The sequence below is a fragment of the Mustela erminea genome, chromosome 21 (assembly GCF_009829155.1).
Source record: "Mustela erminea isolate mMusErm1 chromosome 21, mMusErm1.Pri, whole genome shotgun sequence".
NCBI lineage: Eukaryota > Metazoa > Chordata > Mammalia > Carnivora > Mustelidae > Mustela > Mustela erminea.
This window is the reverse complement of record NC_045634.1, coordinates 16575126-16598253: the sequence shown is the minus strand read 5'-3', so window position 1 is coordinate 16598253 and position 23128 is coordinate 16575126. Positions and strand designations below refer to the sequence as shown.

Genomic DNA, 23128 nt, shown 5'->3' with positions numbered 1-23128 from the left:
GGAGTCACGTGTGCTAAACCTCACCTCAGCCAACTAAGGCTTCATACCTAACCCAACTGCAGTTTCAACACCCCAGGAATAGAACCTTTAACTAGTCACCCCGGACTTGGTTATCGGTAGGTCAGCAATCCATCTGGCAGGGCTTTCCTTTCTACTGAGGTAGGCAACCTTGCCAGAAACAACGCAGGCTTTGCTAAGTATGCTAACCCCTTCCTGACTTTAAAAACATTGCCCTTTCTACAGCTCCAAGGATCTCCTTTCTATGCGTTGGTTGGAATGCCGCTCAATTCATGAATTGCCAAACAAAGCCAATTAGATCTTAGCATTCACTCACTTGAATTTTTTTTTTTTTTTTTTTTAACTAAGAGAGAACCTGTCAATTTACCATCCTTGATAGAGCTTCTGCTGAGACGGGAGCATACATCAAAACAGAATCCAGGGACTAGTTTTAAAAAGAAAATTTCCCTAAATTTTGATTAAAATCGTCTGGTTCTTCCAAGGGAGAAGTAGGACATGAATCCAAGGTGGTGGTGTTCATGATTAACATTTAGAATTCTCCCACTGACTCTATGGTTAATTGGTTTAGCCAATTAACTTCCCATGATTAATCTCCACCGTGTAAAATCAGGACTAGATGGTAAACACCCTTCTCGTTCCATCTCTTCCTAATTCCGGATGCGGGTGGGCAAGAACCAGAAGAGCGACTTCGGTCTTTCTCCCCCCACTTCCGGCCCCCCGCAGGGTCTGGAGCGGACAGCCGCCCAGCAAACCATTAGGACTCTCCTCAGTTTTTCCAGCTGAAGAGGAAGCTCACGGCACTTCCGCACAGGCCCTGAGCCACGAGCTCGCAGAGGAGCGCCGCGAGGTTCACGGCATGCCGGGATTTGCGGTTAACCCTCTCCTGACCGACGGACGGACGCTTATAAACCAGGGTCGAATTGGCATTCTGGGATATGTAGTCTCCGGTTGTTCGTTTGCGTTAGCCGCTCCAGGCCAAAGGGCCCGAAGTGACACCACAGACTCCGGCGGTCACATGACTCCAGTCTAGAGCGCCGATCGCACTGCGGCTCCCGCCTCGGCGAGTTCTCGCCCCCGCGCGGCCGTTGCCGAGGAGACGGCGCAGTCTCACGCCGCGTTGCCCCCTCTGCAGTAGCCCCCCCCCACCGCCCTCTTCTCCCACCACAATGAGATCCTAAGATGGCGGTGGCTGCGGCGGTTGGCGCCGAGTAGCTAAGGTAGAGAAGGCGGCCATTGGGCCCTAGGCAGCCAGGGAGCTTGTGGGCGCTCCCAGCTGCAGTCTCTAAGGGAGGACCGCTGCCAGTGGCGGATCGTAGGGCCTGACCGCTACTCCACCCTTGGCAGGAGAGGCTGCTTCGTTTACAGGTAATGCTGCGCGTCCCCAGCCCTTGGCAACCGAGGGCAGCGCGGCGCAGGGGCGGGAGAGCAACGGCTTTGGGACACTTGACCCTATCGGGCCTGGCCTCGGGCTCACGCCTCTCCGTGGGCTTCTGGGTCGTCTTGTTGCCAGCTTCAGGTCCCCCCTAGCCAGACAGTCCGCCCCTTACCTCGGGTCGAAGGACGCAGTCTCCGGGTGAGCATTTAGGGACGCGTTAGCGGCGGCAGAACCCCCTTGTTGCCCGCCCCCCCCTTCATTTTCTGGCCCCGAGGAGGAGGCCGCCCTGCGTCTCGGGCGCTCCAGGGGAATGCCCCTTGCAAGTGGAGGGAGTGGAGCGGGGGCTGTGGTTTGGTTACCAGGGATGGGGCTCTGGTTCTCCACAGCACGGGGCCTTAATGGCCTTAGTGTACGTGACTGCGCCCGCTCCCACCCCCTCTCAGATTCCATTCTGTGGCGCTCTCGGTGTCCAGAATTTTAGGTGAAGGCCGGGTGAGGAGCGACGCGACTTTTGCGTTGGGCTGTGAGCAGCGGATTTTTGCTGTCTCGGGTATTCTTAGAGCTGAAAGGCCGGGCGCGGGGTGGGGGCGGGCGGGGTGGGGGGCGGGGAGGGCGTTCCTGACTTTGGAGACGGGGTGGTTTATACTCGGGCGAGGAATGATAATTTAACAGCTCTTCTCTCCCCCCTCCCATTGCTCCGCTTCTTCGTGTCCTACTGTAGGTCCAGTAAGAAAGGGCCGAAGATGGGGAAAACTAAATGCCAACTGGGATTAGGGAAACATTGCTTGCTTTGCAGAAACTGGTGTTTGGGGATTGGATGGTAGGCCCTGTTAGGGGGGGCGGGTCATCCAAACTTTTCACATCCTGGGGCCGATTCCTGAGGATCTCGCCTTGTTCGTTGTTTTTTGTTTTTTGTTTGTTTTTTTTTCCTTTTCTTTTTTGACCGGTTTGAGGTTTGCGTTCTGTGCCGTATGAGTGAGGGATCGTATTTTGGCGCTGGAAGAACCGGGCTTTCTGGGCACCCCCGCCCCATAACTGCTTTCCAAGACTCCGCCTCCTGGTATTCTCTGGTTACCGGAGTGGGTGTTGTAGAGCTTCGGGTGCACCTGCTCTTTTCTTTGCCTCTTACCTTCTTGGTGCGAGTCCTGGAAACCATTATAATGCTGGGTTTTTGAACTGAAGGTAAACCTTGTGTGTATATAGTGACAAGGGTTTTTGTTGTTGTTGTTGTTGTTTTTAAGTAGTTAGCTTTCAAGTAAAGAAATCTTTTTTTTTTTAATCATTGAATATACAAAGTTTTTGATTAGTTTGGCAGAAAGTTAATGACAATATGAGGAGTAAACTTCGGCATGAATCTTTACACGGTAATTGGGGTTATTGATTTGTATTACCTACCGAAGTAGCTATATTAACGGATCCTGTTGTTTGGTAGAATCTTACAAGTTTGGAGGATTTAAACATTTAAGTATATCACATTGTTTTCCAAAAGGATTAAAGTAACCAGTCTAAAATATTGTAAGTTGGATATTTCCTTTTTTGTTCATTTTTCTAAACATTTTAGGGCATGTGTGTGTGTATATATATATAATATTTGTTATTCTGTACTTCATAAGTGTTTTTGTTGTTTTTAATCACAAGCAGGCAACAACTTTGAAGTGTGAAGCAGGAAAGGAGCCGTTTCTGAGCTGTAAAACTAGTTTTTAAACAGGTAATTTGTCATCATTATATATGTTATTGCTGTTTATGGGGTTTTGTTTTTTTTTTTTTAATAGGTCTAATAAAATTTTTGTTGATTTAGATAGAGGGTTATGTTTTGTTGCAGTCTTTTTATCCCCCTCCCACCAATGTCTTAACAGGTTGTTTTTTTTATTATTTGAAGAGGGTAATTACAGAGATATCTTAAGTTCTAAAAAAATTTTGAAATTTTTAGAAAGTCTCAAATTGAAAGCGCTATGGGAAAAATCCTTTGTGAATTTTTTTTTTTTTTTTTTTTTTAGGTACTTGACTATCTTAAGTACAGAGAAGAAATTGGGAAGTTCCTCAAATGAAACTGACTAAACAAAACATAAAACCAGATACTTGTGCATTTTCTTCTCAGTTTCCATTAGAAGTGCTTAGTACATTTGAACACTGTATGAAGACTTTCAAAACAGTGTACCAGGTATTTTTATAATTAGTAAGAGAAATACTGTAAACAATACAGCCTTTAGAAAACTTGTACAGATCAATAAAGTACCACCTTTGTGTATTTTGTGACCATAAGTAAATACTTAGGAAAAAACTACTTCCTACATTATTTTATTAGGTTGAGTATTTCTAAAACCTTTATTTACATTGTCAAGGTGGCATTTCCAGGGATGGTTAGGAGTAATTTAATGCCATTTCAGAGATAATATCTGAATTAAAAAATTTTAGAAAAATAGTGTTTTTTCTTAACTTGTTTAATTTTTCTTTATATTTTTATTTCAAAGATTAACCTTGGGTCAATCATCGGTATTTCTGTGACAATACTGTAATTTTATATGCATATAAATACTTCTCTGTAGTAAGAATCTTATGACAGGATTTTCTTCAAAAAGATCAGTCACAGAAAGTTTATAAATTGCTATAGTACTTTTGTATTTTGTATCTTTGCAAGACGAGGGAGCCAGATAGGGCTGTTGGAAATAGCTATATGAAGCTTTTAATTAGTTTCAACTTAGTTTAGTAGGTCATAGAAGTGCTTGTTTAAAGTAGAAAAATTTTACTTTTATCCCTGTTATTCCCAGATAGTCATCCATGACTTGCGCTGTTTGTTTTCCAGTGGCTTCAGCTTCTCCATTTTATTGTCTTTCTAATAACCTGCCTGCCATATCTCCCACCTTGGATGGATTCAGTGGAATATTCTACCAGGGCTAATGAGCACTGCTGGGAAAAAAAATTCACATTGCAGATGACTGATATCTGTGGATGTTCTCTAGCTCTCACCTGAATCCTCAGGGCTTCCCACAGTCATTCTCCTTTTCTCATCTCTCAGACACCGCTGTCTCACCCTCATGTTTTAGGATCAGTCCTTTCCGCTTCGCATCACTTACAGACTCCCTCAGTCTCCTACGAATAGATGCCATTAGCCTCAGTCTACTTCCATCCTTCCCCTTTGTTCGAAGAAAGAGGTGTTCCTCTACCTATAGCTAGTCATTTCTCTTAACACCCTGGGTCCCAGTTGCTACCTCTTTTTCAGAGACCATACACTATCTCCTTTCTTTTCTGCATCTTCAGTATCTTCCTCTACTAGCTCTTGGCTAACAAATTTTAAACATGCTTTTAACAAAACTTCCTCCATGCCTATCTCTGTTTGCTTCCCTTCATAGACTGATTCCTTGAAAAAATTACCTAATGACTTATTTTTGCCTCTTCCTATCAATAAAAGCATTCCAGTTATGGGATTGATCCTCCCCACCCCGCTGTAATGGCTAGTACCAGGGTCCTCAGTAACCTTCTTGTTGCTAAATCCAAGTGGGCACTTCTTAGTATTATGTGACAGAATAACATCTGGCATTCTTACTGATCTCCTCCTTTATACACTTGCACCTTTTCTAGCACACTCTCCTGGTTTCTCTCCTGTCTATCTTCTTCAGTGTTCTTTTCCTGTCTCTTAAATATCCGTGTCCCTCCAGGCTCAGTCTTGATCTCTTCCTCTTCTCCCGATGACTTCTGTGCCATTTTGAGTACTTTTCTGGGCAGATGATTTGCAAATCTCTGCAGCCTAGATTTCACCTCAAACCCAGCATTGCTAACACCAAATTAATCATCTCTCAACAAAAATCTGTTCCTTTTCCAGTCACTGTGAATGTATTACCATAAACCCAGTTGTTCAAGCTCGAAACGTAGGACTCATCCTTGAACAGCTTTCTCACTGCCTCATCTTTCATCTTCCATGTCATAATAGTCACCAAGCCCTATTGATTCCACTATTGGAAGCCTGCTTGAATTGATCTTCTTGTCTACATACCTAGTATTTTATTATAAGAATTCTTTTCATATAATAGTTTAAAATAATGATAAAATTATATGAATAATAACAGTGTGTCTACAAAACAATTTAGAAGGCAGGCACCTATTTCTAATGATGACTTGGAGGTGGGTAAAGAGATTGGCATGAAGAAGAGGAAAATACTTGCCTATATTTTCTACATTTTATAGGGGGAGATTTTAACCCTCTTAGATAAATCAGCTGTTAAGATGTTGAAAATTGATTTACATGACATTATTTCTTAAGCTTCATAATAATACTTGTATAGGAGTATGTATTTAAACACATTTAGCATCATTATTATTAATCTACCCTCATGGGTGTTTATCTCATCACAATATAACTATAGACAAAGTTGTTTCTTTTGTAAATTCAGTAGACTATATAGTAAGTGGTCTTTAAAAAGATTTTTAAAAAATTTGGCCAATTTTTCCCAAACTAATTTTAATATTTAGTTTTTGAATTGTTTTAAAAACTTAACCTTAATAGTGTTTGAATTCATATAGCCCATAAATAGGTTCTTAGAAGAACCTATTTCATTTTATGGGGAATGAATTAGCTCTTCATTTTAGGGGGAGTTTATCATAATATAAAGATAAAATATAAAATGTCATATCTCCAAATATATTTTTAATTTATCTCTAAGTAAGTTTTATTATTCTACTAATAGAAATCATAGCATACACTATTTTAGGAAAAAAATCGGTATGTAAGAGTTTTTACTTGAATACCTTAATAAGTTTCCATGCTAATTTATGTTTTATGGTTAGTTTCTAGTACTTTTGAAGATAGTGTTGCCTCTACTGCATATGTAGTTTTTGGAGTGCCCATTATTTAACATTGTAAATTATATTGGTACATCTAGGAAATAATAGGTGCTAAATGATTCATCTAAATGTCATTTCAGCTCATTGGACATATTTCTATATGAGTATTAGTTATTTTGTAAGTTCTAAAATATATTTCTAGTGTAAAAAACAGTGCAAAGTATTGCTGAAAATATATGAGAAGACAGGGAAAACGATCACATTCCTACCTGCACAACCAGCAGTTGCTTTCATGCAACACTTTAGTATATATTCTTAGTTTTAGTTTTTTCTAATCTGTATGCAGTTTTGCATATTGCTTTTTTCCTCTTTTATACTCTCTGATTTTATAAACACAGGCAGTATCGTTCAGCCTTCATAATTATATATGTTTTGAAGGGTACTGTTTCCTAATAGCATCCAGCCTATGGTTTAACATTCAGTTTACAATTTATCACAGTTCTAGCATAATAAACTATTTTCTGCATTATAGTTCCCTCTCCCTTATTTAAGTTTATTTTCTTACATTCACTCGGGAGAGGTAGAATTACTGGGTCAAAATTCAGTTTTAGTTCTTGATACAATATTGCAAAAATGCTTTGTAGAAAGGTTATGCAAGTTTAGCTCTCAAGATAGTGACTGAGAGTTCTAGTTTCCTTTTGCTGTCATCAGGATTAGGAAATACAGCAAATTTAGTAGTCCCTCATTTTAATTTGCTGCTAAATTTTATTGTTAATATTTTTATCATTTTATGTTCACTGACTTTAAGTTACCTGTTTATACTGACTTTTATTGTTTTATTTTTAGTGTTTTTATTTTTCTTGTTTATCCCCATTAATTCTTTATAAAGATATTCACTGTGTGCTTCATATTTCTTTGAAATTTTCCCCCTGGTTTGTCATTTACTATTTATTCTCTATAAACTTGGGATTTTATTTTATGTGAATACAATCTGTTACACTTTTTCTCTTTTATTTCTGCATTCCATATTTGTAGGATCTTTATTTTTAGAGCCCATCCTGTTTTCTTGATTTTCTGTCTGTTTTTTTTTTTAATCTTCTCAATCTATTTTTAATCTACTTACTATCTTGGTGTTATGGTATAAGATGGCCTTTTTCAATTGGGAGAGAATTAAGCTCTAAGGCATCTATTGTTTACTGTGAATAAATTCTTCTTCTGTGTCTGGAATGGTACTGGGTATGTACCATCCTTGGGAGAATTGAAAAAAGTATTACTCAGGTCATTTTTCTGTGTTCTGTATTTGAGATGAAGGATTCTAGTTGAGAAATGCTATTAAATTTCTAAATAATCTTTTTCAAAATTAGTAGCAAATATTCCCATCAAGTGAATAATCCTTTATCATCTTATATCATGTTATTTTTATGAAGATTAAATGATAGGATGTTTATAAAATATAGTAAAATAGTTGTTAAAATAGTTGTTAGCTGTGATTAATTTTCTTCATTATATTTTTCTAATTGGGTGTATTTTAGGATTTTGCAAGGGGTAATTGGCTAATACTAATTTAGTCATATAGGTACTCAGTATGAATGAATATGTCTTGGGACTAGTTTTCTACTCTCCCAACCTCTGTTGCTACTTTTGCTTTTATTTTTCATATATTTAAATTTTTTGTACTGACTTGTTTTGTCAGATTCTAAGAAGAACTCCACTGGGAATTCATTAAGTGTATATTTAGAAAAAAATGGTGTGCTTATAAAATTTGTCTTTCCATGAGGGAAGATTGTTTTTCTACTTTGTAAATTTTCTCTTACATTGTTTTATAGTCTACTGGTGCTTCGTAATTTAGGGCAAAATTTGCATTATTTCTAGATGGGTTTTTTTTGGTCACAATTACAAGGGCATCATTTCTCTCCAGTATATTTTCTGTGTGGTTATTGGTGATATTTTGAAGTTCTGTATGTTTTTTAATGCATAATTTAAGAATATCACCTTTTGTCTTCTTAGGGTTAATATTTATGTTTCATGTTTTTCCATTTTGTAGACTTTAAAAACAATGCTAAATAACTGGTATGTACCTTTTTATTTTGATCTTTATTTTAATAGGGATGTCCTTCGTTTCTTATTTTTTATTTTTTAAAAGATTTTATTTATGTATTTGTCAGAGAGAGTGAGCACAGGCAGACAGAGTGGCTGGCAGAGGCGGAAGGAGAAGCAGACTCCCTGCTGAGCAAGGAGCCCCATGTGGGACTCAATCCCAGGACCTTGGGATCATGACCTCCTGGGATCATGACCGGAGCCGAAGGCAGAGGCTTAACCCACTGAGCCACCCAGGCGTCCCTTCATTTCTTATTTTAATATTGTTGGCTATTGGTTTAAAGTATATACTTCTTTCAACTCCTTAGAAAATTATTAAAGTAATACGTGCTTACTGAAAAAAAAATAGTATAATAGTACATATAACTGTAAGGAATCATCAGTGTATTTGTACTTCTTAAGATTTCTTTTTTTTTTTTTTCTTCAAAGATTTTACTCATTTGTGAGAGAGACCGAGAGAGTGAGAGAGAGAGAACATGAGTGGGATGAGGGGCAGAGGGAGAAGCAGACCCTCTCTCAGCAGGAGGCCTGATGCAGGGCTTGATCCTGGGACTCCAGGATTGCAACCTGAGCCGAAAGCTGATATCCAACTGAGCTAGTCACCCAGGCGCCACTAAGATTTTTTTCAAATTAAGTGTTGAATTTTATCACCATTTCTTTAAGTGATAAAATTTAACCTCTTTGTGATCTATTAATATATTATTCTAGTAGATATTCTAGCATTAAAACATCTGTGAGATTACTTTGTCATGGATGATAATGTTTTTAATTTTTTGCTCTAGTGAATGGGATAAGTTGGGATCTTACAGTCAAAGCAACTTGGATATATATTCCTTTTTGCCATTTTTAGCTGAGTGACCTTGGAGAAATTATCTGACTTCTTTGAGTGTTAGAGTTATTTGTAAAATCAGGAACCTATTATAACGCTCCTGTCTAATGGCTTTCTCTGCCCTTTGAATTCTAGATAAAATTATCTGCCCATCTCTTTCACTCTGTCCTTCTCCAGCTTGTGTAGTTCCATACCCTGTGGAAAGCGAGAGTCCTCCACAAGGTTATGTAGAAATCTCATTTTCTGCTGATCATCTCTGCTTCTGAATGTCTGCTTTTAACATTGCTCTTTCTTTACTCATCTCTTTGACCTGGGTATGAAATTCAGTACTTCCCTGGATATTCACAAAAATCCTAAGTTTTTTATTGTAGTAGGGAGAATTTGCGACTTTGGTAGACGAGTCGAGATTTAGGGACAACTCTGAGGTAGCAGCAATATAATTTAGTGTAAAGCAATAGGCATCACTCTTCTTAAATGTTTCAGGCCACTGTATTTTTGACTTTTATTGCTCATTCACTGACCTAGGCCTGCCTCTTTCTCTTGTCTTCTCTCTACCTTGCTTAACACTACCTTCCTGTTAAAACCAAACGTTTCTGCATCCAGAGAAGTTCCATCCTCTTTGAAACTTTGACACCAAACAAATTCTCAGGTCTTTGGGAATATTGGTTTTTTTCTCCTAAGAGTGGTTTTGGTTCTAGCCATTAATAACTTTTTCCTTTCACTCCTTTACCTTTTAGGACTGTGTTCAGCTAATTAAATAAAGTGACCTGAAAGCATGTAGGCCAGTACACATAGTGGATATTTTGAAGTTTTCCTTCCCTTTCCTGTCACTCCAGCTCCTTAACTCATGTTTATTTAATATCTGTATGGCTGCTGAATCAGTTTGTCTATGATGTGTGGTTGACACTACCTCTTCTTATTTCATAAAATCAACTTTTCTGAGATTTCTTTCATGTCACTAAGCTTCATGGAATGATTTAAAAATCATTAAGAGTTTGTTTTTATGTGTTAAAATGTTAGTTTTCACTTGTTTTGCAGAAAATTAATTGGTAAAACCAAGATGGCCACAGGAGGAGGTCCTTTTGAAGAAGGCATGAATGATCAGGATTTACCAAACTGGAGCACTGAGGGTGTTGATGACCGACTCAACAATATGGTATGATAACTTACTATTGATGGTGTATCATTAACTACTAATGATAAAATGAAACTTTCTCTTGACTTAGCCAAATCAAACTCATTGAGATTCTGTGTAAGCACATGGTTTTGTTGCTGGCCAAGACATTAAATCCCTGCCTGTTTGTTATGTTAGTTGAAGATGCTTTTGTTTGCAGGTAACAGATATCAACCTGAGTTAACTTAACCCAAAAAGAGTTATTATAAGTTTATAAAGATGTTTTATGGAAAACAAGTTAAACCAAAACATTATAGGTGGGTTTTAGGAAGGGACTAGAAAAAGGAACTAGAAGATTGTCAAGAATTGCTTTTTCACTGCCCTGACTCTCTGCTTCTGCGTGCCTTTGCTTAACACAACTCTTTTCGCAGACCAGCTTTCTCTCTTCTCTGGTTCATGTGGTGTACTATGGCTGACCCTTCATTCTAAAGTTTTATGTTATCACTACAATTATGTACTGACTAGTTATCTTTTAGTTCCAATTTGAAATTTTAAAGTACGATTATCCCTGTTTGGATTAGATATGCATCTCTTTTCCAATCAGCTGTGGCCAGGAAGGGATAGGGTAAGTAGAACAACAGGTTGGCAAGAACACCCATACAAGGATTGGGGTGGAGGGACAGATTATAGAGAAGGGAGTTGTGTTATAAATGAGGAAGTATCCCAGAAGGTTTTACTATAGTAAAACTAAATGATTTTTCCAGTTTGAATAAGGTAGGAATTTATAGACTTTTGTTGAATGACTTAGGTTATGTGGATATAACTAAGTAAATAAAAATGATCTCCCATTAAAACATGAATCATTTTTGTCATTTCGTGTCAGGTCTTACTATGTAATACATTATTGCCTGTGAAAAGTAAGAATAATTGTTTATTGCTTACTATATGGTAGGCACTGTGCCAGATGCTTTATGAATGTTATCTTTAATCATGTTTTAAAGGTGACACTATCTTAGAGATTAGGAAACTGAGAGGGTGGGAAGTTAAGTAAATTGCATAGGGTCACACAGTGAGCATTTCTTCAGATAACAATAATTATCTTAGAATCCAGGTTGATTTGGAATCTGTCTTACATACATTGATTTTAAAGGAGGCCAGTAAAGGTATCTATAATTTATTTCACTATCCAATTTATAAATAGTAGGGAACCAATTTCTAAAATGCTCTTGAAAATATTCAGACTGACTCTAGGTTGGACTTTGGCATTTATGTTTGTTAAAGATCTGTGAGAGGAAATTAATCTATTTTCTGAAGGACTCTCTATGAAATGTAGACTAGATGTAATGGTGGGGGGGACACATTACTAGAAGTAAATAATTGTCTTTAAGGCTGTATGTTTATGCAAAAAATGTTTTGTAATTTTTAACTTTAAGACTCACTAAAAATTTTTAAGCATATCAAATTACTTCCCTAGTTCGATAGAGGCCAGATTAACTTTTGCCCTCACTTTTTTAAAGGATTGGGGTGGCCAACAGAAGAAAGCAAATAAACCATCAGAAAAGAATAAGAAAAAGCTTGGTGTCGAAAGTGATAAAAGGGTAACTAATGATATTTCTCCGGAGTCCTCACCAGGAGTTGGAAGGCGAAGAACAAAGACTCCACATTCGTTTCCACATAGTAGATATGTGACTCAGATGTCTGTTCCAGAGCAGGCAGAATTAGAGAAACTTAAACAGCGGATAAACTTCAGTGATTTAGATCAGGTTTGTGAATTATTTTAAAAAATCAAGTTATAACTATGGGAAATACTTAGAATGGATTAAATAGTTGTTTTAAGAATGAAAAGTAAGCTCTTTATTTCCTTTTTCTTTGTTTCTGTGTATATGGAAAGAATTTTAATTGGTGGTATTATGTTCTTTGGAGGGCAAAACTTTCTAAACTTGCTAAGGTCAGGTCTTTTGTAGCTTTATTACTAATACTCTATGACTGATATAAATCATTTCGTCATGGAACTAAATTTTACATGTTAGTAACTGAGTAAGATTGCTATTAAGCAAAAGGGAAGATCCAGTTTAGAATATTTATCATTGGCTAAGTGTGGGGTGTTCTGGATTACCTCAAGTTTAAAATAAAACTGTGGATGGTATTATAATCACTGAAATAAAATTTGGAACTAAAAGTAAATGGAAATGATAATGAACTCTTAACAGATGCTTTATTGTCACATCTGTGCTTTAGAGAGAGAAACAGTTTACCAGATTTGCATAAAAGTATATTCAAGTCTGATACGGTGGTGGTGGTGATCACATGTCATTTAGTCATCTAGTTATAATTACTGAACATTTACTATATATCCGACACTGAGCTGAGCACTTTTCAGGCAATGTTTCATCTGGACACATCTTAATGCTGATGTTTATATTAATTAAGATCTACTCATTGGATCCAAAGCCCATACAATATTCGGTGAGCAAGTATGATTAGGAATGTGAGTTATAGATAGGGTTTGTCGTCTTGGTACATCATTTAGACTGATCTTGCTCATATTCATCAGTTGATTTATGTCAGACAAAATGAGGAATAGGACAAGTTGATCAAATTTTGATATTTTAGTAGAAGATTTTTTTGTAGATTTGAATCTTTTTTAAATCTTACAGAGCTATTTATGTATACTTTCTCACTTAATTTCTGATGGTAAAGCTGATTAAGAACATTGGAATTTTTTTTTAATTATTGAAAAATTAATATTTGTGGCATTTGGCTTCTTTTTCATACGTAGAGAAGCATTGGAAGTGATTCTCAAGGTAGAGCAACAGCTGCTAACAACAAACGTCAGCTTAGTGAAAACCGAAAGCCCTTCAACTTTTTGCCTATGCAGATTAATACTAACAAGAGCAAAGATGCTGCTATAAGTCCTCCAAAGAGAGAAATGGTTGGTTCAGCACAGTGTAAAGAGTTGTTCGCCTCTGCCTTAAGTAATGACCTTTTGCAAAACTGTCAAGTCTCTGAAGAAGATGGAAGAGGAGAGCCTGCTATGGAAAGCAGCCAGGTGAAAAATGTTTGTTTTGTTCTTTGCTTTTAGGAGCTTCAAAACAGAAATATTAAGATTAAGAAAGTTTTATTGGGTTATGTATAAGGAATTTTAGCTAAGTACTTCTAGACTTACCTCATTAATCTCAGGTTCATTCAATAGTATAAATTTCTTCTTATCCAAAATGATTGTATAAATGGCATATTGTAAATTAAGGCTTCTGTTTACCTGCCAAAGGCTGTATGCTAATTTTTTAGTCAAGAGGAGTTTGAAATGTGATTAGTAGATTGTAATAATTTTTTTAAATGGTTCTATAATTCTTTTGAGAAGTACTTTAAAAAGTCTAATACTTTTACTTAGAAGGAAGTAATATATAAACATTAGAAAAAATTTGCATAAATAGTAGTTTAAAGGCATGCAGTTCTGTAAGTAAAATGTTTCGGGTAATGTAAATTAAAACTAGTTTTGAAATTCTTATATTCATAGTAATTGGGGCTGTTAGTATTGCCATTTATGTTTTGGTTAAATTATAAATTTGATTCAGATCTTTTGCATGTATGAATTCAAATGATAAACGTAGACATATCTTTAGTTACTATATTTGAAATAAAAAATATGTATAAGTGTTGCTATGGAATGCATTATTCTCAGTTTTACATATGGTTTATTTTCATGCTTTTTTTTCCCAAATTTTTTAATGCAGATTGTAAGCAGGCTTGTTCAGATTCGTGATTATATTACTAAAGCTAGTTCCATGCGGGAAGATCTTGTAGAGAAAAATGAAAGATCTGCTAATGTTGAGCGCCTTACTCATCTAATAGATCACCTTAAAGAGCAAGAAAAGTCATATATGAAATTTCTCCAAAAAATCCTTGTAAGTTTTGGACCTTTTCAGTAATGTGTTGATTTATTTTTGTGGTATATTAGTGTGCATATACTGATGACAATCTGATTCCACCCCAGAGGAGTTAATATATTTTCAAAAAATCGTGCCATCCATTATAACATTTTATTGCCCTTTTTTATAGTTGTATGATTTATACCACTAAAATATTTCAGGCTAGAGAAAATGAGGAGGAGGATGTTCGGACTATAGATTCAGCTGTGGGATCTGGTTCTGTAGCTGAGAGCACATCGCTAAACATAGATGTGCAGTCTGAGGCTTCAGATACCACGGTAAGCGGCTTTTTGGTAATTAAAAGTGCTAGAAATGAAGATTTAAACTTTCCCCCCATTTTTCAAGATGATATTTTTTATAGGCATTCCTTAATGAAAAGTATGTTTCAGGGAAGAAACCCTCAAATTGTTAATGCTGTATATATTATTTCAAAACATGGGAGTACAAAAGTTTTACTTACTAGCAAACACTTACATGGTTGATTTAAAAATACGATTTGTGATCTGCTTGCAGAAACACAGTTTTTCTGTTGGGTTCATTAAGCACAGCTTTACTCATTTTACGAAGCATTGGGAAAGTTAAAATTCATCATGAGTATAAAAGCTAGGAGTACAAAATATCATTACTAAGTGTATTGTGTCTTGGAAAAATCTTCAGGTTCTTTTGCTATTGAGGACTCATTTGAAGGCTGCTAGGACTTTTTAATACCTTGGGCTAGCTTTGAACTGTAGCAAAACCAGATGACTGAAAACATCAAGATGAAATTGGGATGAAATTTATCAAAATACTGTCTTTTGGAAGAAAAATCAGGAATTCACAGAACTTTTGAGGAAAACTTTGTAAAATAAACTCATAGAAGGTAGTGTGCTTCAGAACTACTGTGCTTTTAAGCATTTTTATTTTAGCAGGTACATCTATAGCCATGCATTAGTAAACTTGAAAACTTGTTATCAGTAAAGCTTTTCTTATGAAATGATAACCATGTATGTCCATCTTTTGTTTCTGAGAAATGTTCCGAAATACCATTCAGCATGAGAAATTTGAGGGTTTGTTTCCATTCCATGTTGACCTGCATAGTTTCTTACTTGCCTCTTTCTCTTCCCTGCCCTTCCTAATTTGAAGAGGAAATTTGAATTTTTTTCCTACATTATTTTCACCAGGAGATAGATATTCGCAGGGTGTGATCCAAACAACTGTTGAAAATAGATTCTGTTGTGGGGAAATTGTTTTTCTGTTTACAGTGGTGCCGGGAATAATTTTTTTCCTCACATTTCATTCCAGCAGAAATGGAGGAATTGGGGAATGTGAGTAAAGGAATTCTGTTGGGGAGGGGTGGGAAATGGTATAGTTGATGATTTTGATTCGTATACTAGCATATATAGTGTTCATTGTGATGAGAATTTTTTTCATAACATAAAATGATATAATGAAAGTTGATAATAACAGCAGAATAAATGTTAAAATGTGCTCCAGTTGTATAATTCGGCAATTGCCTAGGATATGATATGATACTTGATTATAGTAAGCGTTAGTCTAGTCTACAGAAATTTAAAAGTCTTTTAAGTTTATTGCCACTTGGGGGAGGGTGGATTGATTTTTAAAGAGGTGGACTGGTAAATTTTTTGTATTTATTCACAAGGCTGGCTTGTATATTGAACAGGAGTTTGTATTAAGAAATTAATATGCTACACTATTTAATAAAGGAGGCATCTTTTAGTCTGAGAATTCGGCCGTGCATTGAGGACAAACTAGGGAATTCAGCTTCACAAGAACAGGTTTCAGACATTGACGTTACCACAAGTCCAAAAGGGAAAGGTGACAGACCTCCTCAGAATGACAGGGAACTGAGGCCTAATAGGAAATATAGCCGAAAACGTGGATTTCCCTCAAAGGTATATTTCACAATATTATTTTGGGAAGTCGCTAAATGAGCACCTCTTTTGTTCACATTTCCTCTTCCTTATTTGCCTTTCTGTTGCTATTATTCTTAAATATGTAAGCTATTAACATGGCTAATTATACTGTAATTTGCCTTAGTAAAATACTATTCTTTAGTGTTTTTATTCTTCTCTGCTTTCTTATACTTTCCTATGGATTATATGTGGCAGCTGTATTTAATTTGTATTAACAAAGAACTTAATTCATTTTCTTTTTTGCTGTTGAGAACTCAGAACATTCTTAAACCTTAACCATTAGTTGCCTTTTTTTCCCTGATATTTGTATTCATGGATGAACATGGTGCTTTTGAGTTTTGTCTTAATTCTTGCAGTCATTCATTAAAGAGAAAGAAAATGGAATAAGCTGTTAGCTTTCCTTTCTAAGAATGATGTATTTTTATAGTGCTTTTTTCCCCTTTTTTCTCTCTTGTGGTTTATATTTTCTTTTTTTGAAAACCCCTTCCATTTTTCTTTTTTTTTTTAAAGAAAAATACTAAAGCAAGAAAGTTGACTTGTTGGTAATGTTTCTCCTGGTTTTTTTTCCTCCACTGTTTGCTCTAAATTTTTCATGATTTCCATAAAGGCACTCAGGAAAGGTTTAAAGACAGCTCTTTGTGTGGTTACACTTAAAATAAGTTTCAGTAAAAGCGTTTGTAAGAAAGTACCCATTCCTATTGGCAAGAAAAAAAATCCCATTTTAATAAGTAGAGATTAGACTAATTTCTTATGTTTTATTAGTAGCTTATACTAACTAGGGGTGGTCTTTATTTTGTTATGCTCTTTTTTTTTTTTTTTTGGCTGCTTAAAAATGACAAAACCTCTAAATATTTTGGCAGGTTTTGTTTTTGTTTTGCTTTGTTTTGTTTTTCCTGGCTCCCACAAGAATTTAAGGATACAGTTTGAAATCAGCTAAGATGATCTTACTATGAAATATTAAGCAAAAGGTGCCCAGTACAACAGAAGAGTAAATTGAGTAGCTGATTATTTTTAAAACTAGTAACATTAGAGAAGAGAATGTGTGAGACTCAATAAATATCCTTTGGAACTTACTGTTTTCTGAACAGTGACAAACAGGAAAATCTGTCAGTGTTTCTTTTTTTTCTGAAGCTGATATATTTACTTTTAAAAACCATTTTTCTGTTTTTCAGTTTCCTTAAAAAATAGCTGTATGTGTGAATATTACTGTCTATTGAACTTCATTCTTGGAGTTCATTCCAATTGATTCTCTTTAATCTTTTGATTCTTAGGGCCATCCTAGGGTAGTAGTTTTGTCAGTACTCTATTCATAATATTATTTTATTAGAAAAAACTCCTCATTCTCACCAACTGACTTTATTTTTCCTCTGCTCTGCAGAATTGTATTCTCCCTACCTCGTCTTCATTCCCTACGTACCATCTTTTCAAGACGTCATACTCTTTTAGGGCCGTAGGAAAAAAGTTCTGATTTAGAGCTTAAAACAACCTTCTGAGTTGTAGCTTGATAGGAAATGGTTGATACTCTGCAGCTGCTTACAAGGACAGAGTCCATTTTCTGGAATATTTCATAGACATGATGACACTTTGCATACTTTTTAAAAAGAAGCCTTCCGCAAGTACCCGGGCACTCGTTATTTTCCCGTACTCCTCTTTCCTGCACATTCACGAACAGCTTTTAGAGACTTTTTTAAGCTTTTAAAAATATTATCTACTCTTTTTTTTTTTGATATTATTTCCATCATTTCTAGTTATTTCCTGTGGGCTAAGTTTGTCTCCCAAACCAGCCTATGTTTCTCAGACATGATATCTCAGACTTTTGTATTTAATACTACCTGAGCACGTAATTTTGAGGCAGGCAGTATGGTGTGGAAAACACCCAACCTAGAACTTAGGAACCTGACTTCCCCTGTGATATTGGATAAATCACAGCTGTATCTTCGCTGGGCTTACTCTCACTTTTCACATGAAAAAAACGGAGTATATATAATCTGAAGTACTTTTCAGCCAAAAAAATAAATTTGGATCCATGAAAAATTATTGGAGGAATCTCATTTGACTACAGAAAAGGAAGACAGAGTTTTCTGAAATTGAAATTTCAATTCTGAAATTGTATGTAGCTTTGGAGTTCATGTCTAAGTTAAGTTTTTTATCTGTAAACTAAAAATGTGCTTATTGGAGGTGACTCAAAAAGTTTAAGTGAAAATAGTGTTTGAAAGATGAATATATTCTTCACTTCCTTTTTGGATTCCTGTTCTGTGCACTGTCCACTTGACATGTTCTAATCCCTTGGTATTTTTATTTCCAGTTTCTCATTTTCCCTTTCTTTATATTTGTAATCCCTTCTTGCCTCCCTCAGCTCAGATTTTCTGAGTATTAGTTTGAAATGTTAATTATATGGATGCAAAAGTTATTAAGAAGTAATAAACTCTCCTAATTTCAAAATTATTGGGAATTCATTTTTGGATTAGTGAAAAGTCTGGAGGTAATTGTGTTTCCTTTAATAAATAGTTCAGAATTCTTTATAATTTGAGTATCAGAATTTTGCAAATAAATGTGTAACAACTGGCACCTGGGTGGCTCATTTGGTAAAGCCTCTGCCTTCCTGCCTTCTGCTCAGGTCATGATCCTGGGATCAAGGCTCCTGCTGTGTGCCCGTCCCCCTGCCCCGCTTAGCAGGGAGCCTACTTCTCCCTCTCCCTGTGCCCCGTCCCCCTTCCCCCCATTGCTGTCTTTCTCTCCCTTTCAAATAAGTAAATACAATCTAAAAGAAAATGTGACTAACAAGGATTAAAGTTCTTTTTAAAAGTTTGCTTCTTAAAGGGTAAAAACCCAGAATGTTAGTCAGTCAACTATTTAAAATTAGAGATCTTTAAGGTTTCATTGAAGGTTGAACTACATATTTGTGAGAGATGGGAGGATTATAAATAGAAATAAGCCAGAACTAAGAAGATGAATTCTGACAGAATGAATGAATGTTAGTGTTAGCAACTTAACTCCATTTGTATAGGTGAGGAGAAAACTGAGTACACTAGTTAATTTGAAAAAGGCTTTAGTTTTTTGGAATTTTGAGACAACAGAAAATCTTTAGTAAGTACTGATTTGACCAAGATAGTTGCTTCTCTTCCATGTTCATGAAATCTAGTCAGTCAGTACAGGATAGAGGCAGCACTGACTGAGTTTCTCTGATTTGTACATCAGATATTCCTACCACAGTCTTTGTACTTCTTTATTTGACCTTACTTTCTTCCAGTATTTAATTTAGAGCTGTATACTTACTCACTTGGGAAGGTAAAGAGAAGGGATTTTTGCAGAGTATCGAGAAAGGATTCACCCAGGAAGGAATCTCTGGAGCCATCTGTGTTTCCATAATTTCTCCAGGAATCACATGTACATACATAAAGTAGATCAGTGCATTTTTACCTTGAAATGAAATTATTGAACTTCTTTATTGTCCTTAATAACTTTGGCAGTTGAGATTATTCACTTAAAATATGCATAACCCCAACCAAAATTTGGTAGCAATGCAAGTTTAAAATTGACTAAATGTTTCTAAGTTAATAGGAATATTCTGTGAAATATTCGGTAAAATCTTTAGACTTCCAAAATAGGAGGTTTTTAAAAAGGTAAATTATTGATGAAAAATTCCAGTATGGTATATATACATTTCTTATGTAATTTGGCTTATACTTTATTTTTTCCAGGTTATATTTAAATTAGTTTCTTTGCTTGATTTTTATTTTTTTCTTGTTGGGTTAAATTTCACTGGTTTTAAGGTTAATACTTAACATCTTATAATTTTTTAAAGTCACATCTATTTAATCTAGTTCCTCTACTTCTAGGTAAAATGATAGCTTTTGGAGGGAATTCAGAGTATTTAATTTCTCAGATATAGCTAAATAAGCATAATTTAAAAGAAAACATAATATTGCTATCTTCGATACAAAATATAAAGTTTTCTCCTTTATTTTATGTTTATGAAATGAGATGTAAGTAAATGAAAGCTGTTTACATCAAATTATTAAATAAAAGTGTTTCTATAATTTTTGTCCTTGGTTAGAAAATAGTGGGTTTGTTTTTGTTTTATTAGTGTTTTTTAACATCCCTTCTAGAAGTGGGGCAGAATGTTTTTTAGTCTGATCTTCAAGGATATTTTTAGGATATTAACCTGGTATTATTTAGGATATTAACCTGGTACTCTGTTCTTCCTTTTCGATAAGGTCTGGATCCTTCGTTTGTGTGTGTAGCTCTTTTTGACCTTTTGTCCTGTTTTGTATGCTTTTTTTTTTTTTTTTTCTTAATGCCTCTTCAGGCTAAGCCATTGGTTATGATCTTTTACTGTGAATTACCTAACTACCTAACTCAACATGGTAGGCTATCTCTGTATCTCTGTTTCGTCATTTTATTCTTACTCTTTTTTTCTTCAAGTCTACTGAAACTACTTACCATTGTGTTTTTAATACTAATTTATCATCTGTGTCTGTACTGTGCCATTGGTAGTTGAAACAGGAACATGAATTTTAATAATCATATATAAGTATTGTTGGTTTTATTTTCCAGGCCAGAGATCCTCCGCAGGAGCCTATGGAAGAGATAGAAAATTTGAAGAAACAGCATGACTTATTAAAAAGGATGTTACAACAGCAGGAACAGCTGAGAGCTCTGCAGGGACGACAGGCTGCGCTTCTTGCTCTGCAGCACAAAGCAGAGCAAGCTATTGCTGTGATGGATGATTCTGGTATGCGGCAGTGTAGCATGTTGTTATAAGTAAGGCTCAATTGGTAGTGGTATTGCAAGGTGGATACTGGTTATTATATGATCAGATCTTGATTGTTGACTAGTTTAGAAACCTACATATGAGGCTTACCCTGTCCTGTGCTTTTCTCTGGTTATGCAGAAAAGGTTGCAGGGACAACTTCTGGCCAACATTCTGTACCGGGCAGACAGCCATCTCGCTCTCCTTTTCATCAGAGAGTACCCTTAAGAGGTAAAAGGAACAGGCTATAGTTCTGTTTTTGTACCTCACACTGATAGGGCTCTTCATGGTTTTTTTCCCCCCACTTTTATTTACCTGGGATTGCCATACTTTTCTTGCTACCAAGGAAAGGTCAAAACCTTAAGGGAGAAAATACATGAATTTGTAGAGCTCCTTTAGCTTCTCATGTTGGTAGTAGCTCTTTTATTTCAATTAGGTGCCCAGTTGTACATGTTAGTTCCTTTGAACTGTATTTATATTCTGTATATAGTCTTCCTGAGACTAAGAAACGTTTTTTTCATTTTTCCTTCTTCCTTCTTAGCCATGTATTATTTAAGTGGAAATTATACTGAATTCTTTAGTATGGAGTCTAATTTTATAGCTTGTTTCAACATCTTCAAACCGGGTCAAAACTTGTTTAATTTCTCATTAAGCTGAAAACAACTTGTTACCTAGTAAAACTCAGTAAAAACTAAGGTATATTTTCTAGACTGTTATCCTAGTCTAATGATAATTTATTTCCTGTGGGCTATTTTAGGTCCTCACTGAGGTTACCTTGTTATTACTGAATTTATGCTGCTGTCCATACCTAGCCAAATGGCTTAGCCCTCTGATCACTGTTATACATAATTTAATTTTGTGTTTTCATATGGAACTGTGTTACCTGCAAGTAACTTACTCTTTTGTAATAATTATATAATTGTATATTTTATATATATAATATATGTAGTAATAATTAGATACATTTCAACACATTCTTCCCTTGTAAAGTCCAGTTTTCATTAGCTTTTACATTTATATTTAGGAAATCGATAATTTGGAACAAAACAAAATATTTAAACAATGACATACTAGTTAATGGCTAATGACTTAAGTATTTTAAGTATTTTTCAAGTTCTAGATTTCAGAGATTTGCCTGTGGTGGTGATGATATTTCAGATACTTAATGTTTACATCATCTCATTTGATTATCACAAAATTGTAGGTTAGTCACCAGAGCTTTTTCTCTTAATCGCATGTGGGAGGGAAGGAGCTCAAACATAGAATTTGTGACTAGCCAATACTTATATGATATATTAGTAAAATCAGATTTCTTGAATTCCAGGTCAGAGCTCTTTTCCTGAATATGAACTTTCTTATTTTTCTTTAAAGTATACTATGAAGGCAGACACCAGGAGTAGAATGAGCAAAGGTTTAAGATTAAATTTATTTTTTATATGATTTTAAAAAGAATTTTAGGTCAGTAATTTTAAAGCATTTTCTCTTGTATTTATGAGATTTCTGATGAAAAACCAGGCTGATGTTTAATCTTCTGGTATGTAAGTGAGGCAAAAAAATAGTCATGGTAAAGAGTTGTACTTTACTGAGCTGGCATTATGTGTTGGTAATCTGCACTGTAATTTCTTTCTTTTCAAAGTGGGGTTTGCGCTGTTACTTGGGATTCTGTTTAGCCCTGAAATTCTAATTTCTCTTTGAAAAAGGTAGTATTTTTCCTTAAAACAGAAGCAGTTTATAGCTAGTGACTCTTAGAGCTGGAAAGGATAAGCATTGGGGTGGTTGGATAGTAGAGCAGTGACCTGTTGTCAGAATTATCTTTGGAATACTGCCTCAGGAATACTGCCATAGGAAGATAAAAGCGATGGTCTTGTAGTATGCTTTTATCACAGGCAACTACTTTAGTAAATAATTTGTTCTACTGACAGGGCTGGCAAGCTGTGGCCAGTTGGATTTGGCCCACGGCGTAAAATAAAGTTTTATGGAACATATCTATGCCTGTTTGTTAATGTATCATTTGTGGTTGCTTTTTTCCTGCAATGGCAGAGTTGAGTGGTTGATACAAAAACTATTTCCACAAAGCCTGACTAATGTACTCTCTGAATCTTTATAAACAATTTGCCAATCCCTGTATTAGAGCATTGATTCTATTGGGGGAAGGTAGGGATTGAGACCTGTCAGTATCACTGTGCTTTTTCAGATTAACCACTTTGCCTGCCACTGCCCCAATCCAGCCTGATGGGCCTGTCCTCTCCCTGCTCCATTGAGTCATTATTCTTAATTGGAGTGTCGCAGTGTCCCCCCTCAAATGATGGGACAGAGAAAAG

General features: G+C 35.9%; 1 protein-coding gene across 33 annotated transcripts in view; it reads left to right on the top strand.

Annotated features, from left to right (window-relative positions):
- The first annotated feature begins 1002 nt into the window (after positions 1 to 1002).
- PCM1 (pericentriolar material 1) overlaps positions 1003 to 23128 on the top strand; it is an 82075-nt gene continuing 59949 nt past the window's right edge. For 4 of the 33 annotated variants that reach the window (XM_032329376.1, XM_032329383.1, XM_032329381.1 and 1 more), the window contains exons 1-11: positions 1004 to 1383; positions 3035 to 3101; positions 3391 to 3554; positions 10137 to 10254; positions 11730 to 11975; positions 12992 to 13261; positions 13947 to 14117; positions 14303 to 14419; positions 15845 to 16033; positions 20612 to 20789; positions 20949 to 21038. In XM_032329376.1, the coding sequence (XP_032185267.1) occupies positions 10159 to 10254; positions 11730 to 11975; positions 12992 to 13261; positions 13947 to 14117; positions 14303 to 14419; positions 15845 to 16033; positions 20612 to 20789; positions 20949 to 21038 (1357 nt within the window). In that variant the 5' untranslated portion in view covers positions 1004 to 1383; positions 3035 to 3101; positions 3391 to 3554; positions 10137 to 10158. Of the gene's footprint in view, positions 1384 to 1438; positions 1592 to 2887; positions 2909 to 3031; positions 3102 to 3390; positions 3555 to 10136; positions 10255 to 11729; positions 11976 to 12991; positions 13262 to 13946; positions 14118 to 14302; positions 14420 to 15844; positions 16034 to 20611; positions 20790 to 20948; positions 21039 to 23128 lie in introns of those variants that run through there. The other 29 variants (XM_032329388.1, XM_032329385.1, XM_032329392.1 and 26 more) reach the window with 19 other exon arrangements.